This window comes from Pygoscelis adeliae, unplaced genomic scaffold (assembly GCF_000699105.1).
Source record: "Pygoscelis adeliae isolate BGI_AS28 unplaced genomic scaffold, ASM69910v1 Scaffold75, whole genome shotgun sequence".
Classification (NCBI taxonomy): domain Eukaryota; kingdom Metazoa; phylum Chordata; class Aves; order Sphenisciformes; family Spheniscidae; genus Pygoscelis; species Pygoscelis adeliae.
The window spans coordinates 1,511,365-1,521,474 of NW_008824772.1; the positions used below are offsets into that span (position 1 = coordinate 1,511,365).

A 10,110-nucleotide genomic window follows, 5' to 3' on the forward strand; every position below is an offset into this window, starting at 1 on the left:
GGGGGGATCAGCAGCACAAGAGACTGAAACGACAGCGGCACCGGGGAGGAGAGGCGTTGCAAAAAAAAAATGTTGAAAGCAGTTGTTTCGAAAATACGACAGAAACAAGTTGGGAGTGGGTGGGAGGGGGGATAAAATCGAATTAGACCCTGAGGCTTCGTGAACCGATCCTGTAAGCAACACCAAGTTTAAACACACTTCGGCGGTGGCCAGATCTCTAGGATCTTTGCTAAGTAGCATGTGATAAACTCAAGGGTGAAATTTTGTCTTTAATAATAATAATAGTAATAATTTTAATAATATTTTTGTGAATTTTAATCTCCATGAGATTATTCTGTGATCCAGGGTGCCATTGTTTGTTCAGTTAATTTAATTTACACCACTCCTCAAGTTTACTGTTAACCAGCTCTAATACCAATATTTTACTATGAAATTTGTTAACCTGGAATGTAAAACAAAACTGTAATCCCTTAAATCTTATTTACATGTGTTTGTTTATAGTCTGCAGTATAGGGCAGTACATCGAAGAAAGCATTATGTATACTAAATTAACAAAAAATGCAGCCCCAAGTGACTTCCTGATTTCTCCAGAATAACTCATGAAAATCAAGTGAGATTTAGTCTTAAAATAATCAGGTTTAATTCAGAAAACTTGGGGCTGTAGAATAATCAAGCCTGAAAGAAGCAGCACCTAAAACTTGTTTTACTGATAGAATGGAATTTAATACATTTTACATACGCTTCATGCAATGAATTTTGCATGTTTAGTAATAACTCTTAATAATAAGGGTTAATAATAAGCAGATCTATATTATTGACATAATCGTATCAAGCATAAAGAGTATTATAAAAATTTTATAAAACAAATTGTGCTTTATTGTGAAAGTTCTTGTTCTGAATGACATCATTTAGATTTAGCTAAATGTTTTATTGCTATTGTTTTGGTTTTTACTTTAGGTTTTGGATATTGTTAATAGCTTAGGGTATAAGCTCTTTTTTTAAAAGTAGATCTACTTTTAAACAGTAATTGCTACCTGCAGGTTTTATACGAGGTTCAATTAGGCTTTCATTTCACGTCTGCTTATTACTTACAGAGAAGGAAATAGACTTTATTTGCAATGATGAACACTGTAATTAATGCAGTCGTCTCCTCTCCTATCACTTAGATAAAAACATTTGATATTTCCTCTTATGACTTACCAGAAGACATTAATTCAAATACCAGTAAATATTTTTTGTGCATACTTTGGTTTTGTTCCAGCATGTAAAATAGTAGTCAGTGCATTTTCCTTTTTTTTTTTTCCCTTCTGCCTTGTTAATGTTAGCAGCCATAGGCACTTTTTGTCTGTCAGATGTGCATGACGATGCCAGAAGCATGATGTCTCTGTTGCTGCATGCAGACTGATTACAGTTTTTCCAGCATGTAAACATATTCAAAAAAGTAAGATATTTGCCATAAAAGACTTAAATTTATACTAGAATATGTAACTGTGGGGGGGGTGGGGAGGGGAATCTACTTTCTAATCATCTTTTATGACAATAAAACATGGAACCTGTGCCAAAGATTCTGTTAGAAAGATCCAGTCCTGCAAGTTGGTAGCCAAGCGGGTGGGTTTGACTTACGGGGGTGACCCGTGGTGGAGTTGGGACAGTTTTTGAGCGAAACGCGGTTGGATGCGAACGGCAACTGTGTCGTGCTTCCGCACCCGTGGTGCCCTCAGAAGCTGTATTTTTGGTGCCTGGGACGTGCGATTTGCAACACTCCAGAGGTTTGACTTTCGCCCGGTCGTAGTCCTCTTGCAGCCCTGGCTCTCAGCAAGGAGCGTCTCCCCGGGTGAGAGTGAGCAGGCTTTAATGAGCGAACCGAACCGTTCTGAGGCATGGGAAAGCACACCGCTAACGAGGGGCATTGGCCAACTAACGAGAACTAGGTTGTTGCCGAAATAAACAGAACTCAGAATTTTTAAAACGTTTTAGGAGTAAAAATTTTAAACCGTTCTGTGTCAAATATGTTATCAGCCAAGTCTGGGAGTTCGTTTTCTTGTTTTTATATTATATACTTCAAAAATTATGGTGTTCTCCATAGCATGTGGACTAGTGCAGCATTCATGACTATTTATGTTTTTCTGAATATTATTGGCCCGCCATAGTTTAGGAAAATCTGGGTATCGTGCTGTAGAAGATAATAGATTCAGCAGACTACTGAGGCTCAGATTTTGAATAAATAAGGGGCTTTCAAGTAAGTAAATCTGCTGAGAGGCAGCATTACGTGTGTTTTAAGAATGTGAAGTAAAAAAGAGACTTTTGAAAAGGGAAAATGCAGGGAGAAACACCAGCGCACAGAGGCAGAACTAAACTGAGCCAGAAGGAGGCAGGAGATCCCACGGGTAGACGTTCCCAAACGGCTCTGGTTTTCCTGATGAAATACGAATTGTGCAGGGAGGTCTCGTTGCAGGCCGTTGTTGCTGGCACAGCTGCGAGGGTTGGTACTGTTCGCACCAGAACACAGAATTAAGGAGCTGGTCCAACATCTGGCCAGAGCTGCTCATTTTCTGGCTACTTCTCATAACCAGTTTCTTAGGCACTTGCAATTGCTCCCCCGTTTTTCTGATGTAGAAGCAGAAATTCCTCTTTAACGTTGTTACCTCAAGTCCCTGGGCTCGCGACATCTCGTGTCGTCTTCTGTAGGTGTCTGTAACGCTTACGAAAAGGTACTGTGAACTCGTGGATCCTGCAGGAACAAGACAGGGTTGTATAAAGCAGGGACTGAATATTCATGTTACTCCTCGCTGCTCTGCCTAACGCACTCGCACGTGAACGCTCACGCTTGGACCAGCCCTTTAATGAGAACTCCAGGTGGCTTGCTTATCATCCCGAAATTTATAATGGCAAGTAAAACCTTAAGTATCCAGCAAGCATTTTCATATTGTTTTAAATACAGATGTTAGTTGTATAATATTTTTCACAAGATTTGGTTTTCTAGAGAACATGTATCAACAGGGGGAGAGGCATTAGAACTGCTTTTCTTTCACTTGTGTTCAATAGCAACCGTAATCTGAACACCCACACCATCACAAAGGTTTCTAAAAGTCCAGCTGAAAATTATAATGCACTGAACCTGGGGTGGAAGTTTTGGGAGCCGTGTTTCCATCCCACGTGCGCTCGAGTCCTGAGGGGCTCCGGAGCAGCCCCGTTCCTGCCGGGGGAGGCACAGGTCTGCCATGTAAAACTTCCAAGTTGTTTTCAGGGATGAAATGGGACTTAACTAGCTCCTAGGCAAACTTCTTCATTATTTGGGTACCTGGGTGTTTCTATGCACCTTCGAGTCGCCTCAGCAGGGTGGTGGGTTTCCAAGACAGCCACTTCGCCCGCCAGCCAGTCTCGGTCCTCTTAGCAAGGATTGCACATACGTGAGAAGGAGAGAGCACATACCCATAATAAAATACTCCCCCTTAATCCAATTTAGAGGAGAAATGCAATTTAGCTTTCTGATCCTTCATTTTTTCCAGAAATACAATTGAATTTCCTTTTACAAACTGAAGAAAGTTCCTCTGGAAATCAGCTGTTAGTTTAAAAGAAACTCATCATATCTAAATGCTGTTGGCCTTTGAAATCCATCCTGTCTTTTGGGGTGAATTCAATTGAATAATGCTGGGATCTTGTAAAATTAATAAGGTCAAGTGAGAGAGGAACTTGTCTTCTAGCCAGAAAGATGGCATGTCCAAGGGCCAGGATTGAGTGGTACCACTTGCAAAGTCTCTTTTCTCATTCAGTGCATCCGGATGCAATCCCAGATAAATGCTGTAGGAGACGCGTGCGGTTAGCAGAGGGGGAAGATCCTCCTTATTAAGCAAAACACATCATTGGAAATAATAATAATCCAATAATAAAGCTTTGATATGAGTAGAAAGCATATTTACAGTATTGAGTTTACAGGGGGCTTTCTGACCTGCCACGAAAGTTCTGGAAACATTTAATGTGATTTTCAGTTCTTTCAGTCATTACCATAAGTTATTGTACACAGGTTTTGTCTCTTTGCAAACATGAGTGTCGGCTCTAGGCGATGTGTTACCTCTGCGTGCTCTTCGGTAGGTAGGCACCGAGCTGCGAAGTAGTAAAAAAGTAGACAAGCTAAAGCATTTTTTTCCTCGGCTCCACACTCCTAGATGGGATCTGACATAGTTCAGTTGAAGAATTAAGTAAGAATTGACTCCATAAACATGTATGATTTCATACCAACCAGTAACTGTGCCAGTAACGATTGGGAATTAAATAGCCTTATAATGAATAACCGTCATGCACTACAGCCCTCCTGTTCCTGGGAAAACCGAGAGGGAGGGAGGGCAAGTTATTAACCTCTCTGCCTCAGTTTCCTCATCTGTAAAATGGGGACAATACTACTTACTTACCTCACAGGGAGGTGTGAGGACTTCTTAGTTAATGTTTCTAATACACTTTTAACCTGAAAAGATTTGTGTAAGTATTATTATAATTTTTAATATTAAATCAGCTTATTCGATTCACATGGTATTGCGGGATATACCATGCTATTTCTACTTTTTTATAGAATTTTAGTAATTCTGCTGAAACCGTTTAAAGAAAAACAAAATCAGATCTGATATGTTTCTTACAGAATCTGGAGTCCAGCTTTTGTTAACTGGAGTCAGGGTGTGGTGGGGAGCGGTGCTTGCTCATTGTGTGGGTCAGCTGCACTTACCTCTTTTCCAGTTACTGAGATTTCTACGTGCAATTTAAAAATTCCATGTAGATGGAAGTCTTAGCAGAACTGAGTGTTGTAGGGTGGGATTCCCTATGGGTAAATAAAGTCAGCACAGCTGTTTTCTAGTAATGTTTATACTGACTCCTATTGAAGGAGAAGCGATATTCTTTATGCAGCTGGTCCGTCCATGACAGGTTTATTCCATTGATATTTTAATGTATTCGTGTGTCGTATATCTTCATGCTTTGCTTTTCCTTGTGTGTGACACCACAGTTCAAACTTAAAAGAAAACTGCCCTAGAAGCTATGATTTTTCTTCCACTGATGTCAGTTGACCAAAAAAAAAAAAAAAAAAATATCAGCAAATCAGCAGTCTGTTAATAATTTTAAACAGTGACATGCAGGAAGAGTAGCAAGAGCACTGATAACCGGCCCCGGCCTGCTTCTGTTGAAGCTCATTTCTCACTACAGGATACACTGGAAAGTCTATAGCTGATGTTACATTAGTTTTATAATCCTAAGTTGGTGACAGGAAGATTTTAATAGAAAGGAAAATTATGTTTCTGATTTTTATAAACCTTTTCCGAAGAACTGTTTGAATTGTATTTATTTTCCTTCTGTTTGAACCCTGAGAGGCAGTACTGCCGATGGCTCCGTCCTTCCAGAGGCTCGTGTGCTCCTGTCCTGGCCTTCCAAGGCATCCAGTGGAACCGCGACGCGCTCAGAGCTCGCTGTGTGCTTAGTGCTTTATTGGAGCCAAGACTGCGGTATCCAGCGTCTGGCAGCACTAAGCCTATAAGCCCCGATTCTGCAAAAATATTAAGTACGTGCTTGCGCCCGTTGCTGTTCAGCAGAGCGTGGGCATTTGGGCTTACCTTGGAGCAGTGCAGCTTCACGTCCCGTAGAAGTCCGTAGAGCTTGCACACTCGGATGCCTTGCTGACTTGGGGCAGAAAAAAATGTTCTTGCAGTGATAATACAAATTTAATCTGTGGCTTGTTCCCCACAAAGCCTTTCATTTATTCCCTCATGTTTATTAAAATGCATGTAAGAAAAATAATTTCAACGAAATGAAGCTTATTGCCCCTTTTAAAAATGTGCATTTCCCAACACATGTATGATTTTGCACGACAATACAGAGCACACCTGAAACTTCTGAAACGATTGCATGTTATTTTAATGTTATCTTTTTTAAACAAGGAGTAATCCCACCTTGAACTCATTCATGGTTTTAATATTATTTTAAGACCCAAATTTTGTATTTATAAAGAGGAGAACATTATTTATTTTCTTATCATTTATCTGCAAGATGCTACCAGAAAATTTGGAGAGGCCATTCATTTTTAAAAAAAAATTTAAAAAATCATTGGAAGTACAGTGGGCAAGACTGATGTATAAATTGCAGCATCTTTTTTTTTCCTTAATTCTCGGTATCTTCAATCTGTTTGCATGAAATGCTTTTGTTAAATATTAATTGTAGTTTCAAAGCAAGTGTGTACGAATAAAAATACTGATCATTACTTTTGTGAGAGTTTGGTCCGCCTTCATGAAATTTCATTTCAAAATTGACTCAGCGAAGCCCGGTGGCTGCAGGGATTACGGCGTGATCAGCCGCAGAGTTCGCCCAGATCCAGACCTTGATTCACACGCAGAATTTTAACCTGGGTCCTTTTTTAATTCCTGTTAATAAATCAAGAGAAAAAGAGGATTAAGTGGGGAAAAGATATGTCTGTAAGAGGATTTCAGCATGCTGAGAGGTAAGCGGGCGGCTCTTTGCGCCAGCAGGTCCCTGGCTAACCTGCTCGCTGGGCTGAGCATCTCTGAGCCGCTTCAGGTGTGGATGCCGCAGGGAAAAACGGCCTCGGGAGTGAAGCGAGGTCTCAGGTCGGAGGGTCTAATTCAAAGCTTGATGTGCGACTTGCTGGCGGAGGGATGTGCCCTCCTTAGCAGTTAGACCCCAAGAAAACTCAAACTTCATTTTCTCACGTCCGTGTGTGCGTGGGCCCCAGGCGGTTCATTCCACTCTCTGCCGCTTCTTCCTGGGAAGAGGGTTTGTTTCGTGGTGATTAGTGACAATCAGGGGCCCACCTTTGCTGTGAAAAACTCATTTTAGCACTCCTGGAGGAGAGGACACGACCTCGCAGTCCCACCAGCCGTACTCACCCCGAGTCCAGGCACTTGCCTCATTTAGGCTGATGTTTTATTTTCAAAATTTGAAAGCAATGTACAAATATTGTGACAACTTGACAGACAACTTCTTTTTCTGCCTGCCCTCAAATGTATTGAATCTCATGCTAATTCAATAATTGGGTTAGTTTAATTTGCAGAAAAGTTTGGCTGAGCTTGCCCAAAGGAATGGTTGAAATTCTTTTTTTTTTCACAGCGACAGCATTTCCAGGCTGCTACATGCTGCTCAGCCTGCATTTAATGTGCACAGCTTCTCCTGAAGCCCATGGACTCGTCTCTTCTCAGGCCTTGAGAGCTTTCTGCAGAGGTGAAGAGGGAGTTAGTAGAGGTGTCATTGCCCTGAGCTGGTGCACGTGCAGGGCAAGAGGAAAGGGGTCCTCGGAGCTCAGTACTGCCAGACCTGCATCTCCCACCACCTTGGCTCTTTAGACAGGGGCTGGGTGGGATTTCATTCCCAGCAGTGGCCTTCAGGGTGGACTCCGGAGTCGGCCCTGCTGCGAGGGGAGCACTCGGCTCCCCAGAAATGCAACATTGGGATGTTTGGACCTGTCAAGGCTCCTAATGCTCCCAATGACCATTATTGACCACTATGCACAACACGGCATTTAAACCTCTCAGAAATATAGTCCCAAATGTAAACAAGCTGTTTGCAGTCTCAATACCAGGCTATTGAGGAAAAAACCAAACCCCTGTGTAGCTCATCTCTGCTCCCCTTGCCAGCGAAGCGGGCGCACACGCGTTGCCCTCTCCAGCTGTGGCTTAACCAAGCCACCGGCGGTACGGCAGCCACTCACGCGGTCGCTGGCTTTTCGGGTGAGACAGAGCTCTTTAGACAAGAGTCTCTAAACACCCTCCAGACTTGTCCCTGGGGAAAGGCAAGTCTGGCGGAGGCATGCGTCGGTGGAAAATTACTCCAGCCTGACACGAGTATCGGTAGCAGGCATCTGAGCTGATGCTTTCGGAGCAAACTGGCTGCAGGTGGTCCTGCTCCTTCGCTGCCCTGGCCGGGGGTGGAGATGGGCTCCTGGGTGGAAGGGAGGGAAGTTTGTACAACCTATGCATTTTTGTTTGACTTTTGCTAAGCAGGCAAGATTAGGCTGGTGGTCACTGGGAAAATTAAGAGTTAAAGGTTTCTGCAGGAGAGGCTGAATCTCTCAGTGCCGGCGGCGTCCTGTACACAAGAGCAACTCCGTCGGGAATGCTTCCAGCACCCAGCGCTTAATAAATCACAGCAATTACCCGTGGCCGCCACTCGCAGCTGAAGGCATGTCTTCCCTCCCCCAGCCCCAACTTCTCTTTAGAGATTTGGGTATTTGACTTAGAAATCTCAGGATAGTTTTACAGACCTGGTACGTGAGTCGCAAATATAACCATCTCCTCTGAGAGCTGCTAGGGTAGCTAAAATGGTGACTGCATTAATTACCACAAGGTAATTATAATCCCACCTGCTTTGGCAAAGGCAACCCTCAGTGCCTGGCTGAAAAAAACCCCAAGTAAGCCCTGGGGAGCCATGGTAAAGCAAAGACAAATCAATGAGGGGCCCAGATCAGGAAAGCTCGTGCCACATGTGGATGGGCTGTCCTCAAAGGGATGTTTTCCCCAACGGCATCAGTCACTTGTTACCTTCCTAAAGAGCTGCTAAACCCAAAGAAAGGGGGATCTGACTGGGGGAACAGTCGGTGGCAAGCCTGGACCTGCCAAGTTACCTGCAGGGGTTTCTTTTTTGCTATTTTTCCTGCTTTTCCCAAAGGAGAAGCGTGAAATAAGGGAGATCTCATGGGAAATGAGTCAATGCTGTCTCCTTCTCAAGGGACTTGCTGCATTTGCTGCCAGGGTGACAGTGTCAGACACCAGCTGCCACTTCCAGTGTTCATTACTGGTCCCTGAGTCAGCGCCCGACATCCCACCTCAGGAGATGTTGTTGCACAATCTGATGAGGGGGGGGAAATTCCAAAACCAATTTAAAGCGCAATACCTGAGTGAGAAAAAAACCCAACCCCGCAATGGAAGTTTGCTTAGAAGTGTTTTAAATCTTATTCTCACCCAACAAGGCTGGCAAAATCACTCATCTCTTTCTCTGCCACAGCAGAGCCTGTGATTCACATGCTGGGAATGAATTTCCCTTTCCTCAGAGGGCTCAGACCCCTCGCCATCAGCTGGGAGCAAAAGAAATTCAGCTGCCCCACAAAGGCAATGGCAGCGTGGCCATTTGCTGGGCTGGCGGAGGGGGTTTTAATGTCATGTCAAGTATTTGACCCGTGTGGCTGGATGTTGCGGTAGATGCGATGGGGGGCCTGACTCTGCCTCTCAGGAGCACGGGATGCCCGCGCTGTAATTCCTGGTGAGTATTTGGGTTACTGCAAATTTCCCGTTAAAACTATTTTTGAAAGGAGCTGGGTTTTGGAAGGCTGTGTACACATACTGACGTTTCCTGCATTAGTTTAATGAAAACTAGTTCACCACTGCTGCCCCACAGTGAGGCAGAGCCAGAGCTGCTCAGAGGGGTTCGCAATGCCCGGAGGAGCCTGCTATGCTCCTCGTTTCTACAAGACCAGTGGCTTTGTCCTCATTCATGTTAGCTTTTTCCCACCCCTGCCATCCCGCTCGTATGAGCTCCAGGTGCACGTGTGTGTTACAAAGCTGCCCCCAGACCCAGGTGAGGGGGGGATGCGTGGGACGCTCAGATGGTTGTAGCAGCATTTCAGCTGCTGGGTTTGCCCAGCAAAGTCTGGTTTTCACAGACTGGCCTTTTAGTAAACCCGCGCTTATTCCTTACTTGCCACTCGCGGCCCCAGGAAGCACAGGTACCTGGGCAGCCTGGACACAAACCAGTTGTTTCTCAGGTTACAAACCAATGTGTGGTCCCCATCTGTGTTATTCTTCTTTCAGCCTTGAGGACTTGATCCATCCCCCCTTATCTCGCTCCTCCGTTCAGAGCACTTAATAAAACTCAGTGCCCGTAATAGGGAGACTTCCCAAATCCATATAAAACACTCTGCAACAATCCATTGTTGGATTAAACAACTTCATTAAAGCTTCAACATTTTCAGTGACACCTCCAGAAACACTCTTCTTTTAGCAGGATTCATTTGCTTCTCCTACAAGTGTAACCATGTCTGAGACACTGATTAGGTGTGATTTCAGGAAAAATCCATCAGAAATTGTTGTAAAAACAACCAGCAATGAGTGCAAGGGCAGAAGGAGG

At 43.9% G+C, this 10,110-nt stretch overlaps 1 protein-coding gene across 1 annotated transcript in view; it reads left to right on the plus strand.

Annotated features, from left to right (window-relative positions):
* Positions 1-9,416: 9,416 nt before the first annotated feature.
* The window catches only part of CACNG5 (calcium channel, voltage-dependent, gamma subunit 5), a 23,213-nt gene continuing 22,519 nt past the window's right edge, over positions 9,417-10,110 (plus strand). The window contains exon 1 of the mRNA XM_009323774.1: positions 9,417-9,561. Coding sequence (XP_009322049.1) covers positions 9,417-9,561 — 145 coding nt within the window. The remainder of the gene's footprint in view (positions 9,562-10,110) is intronic.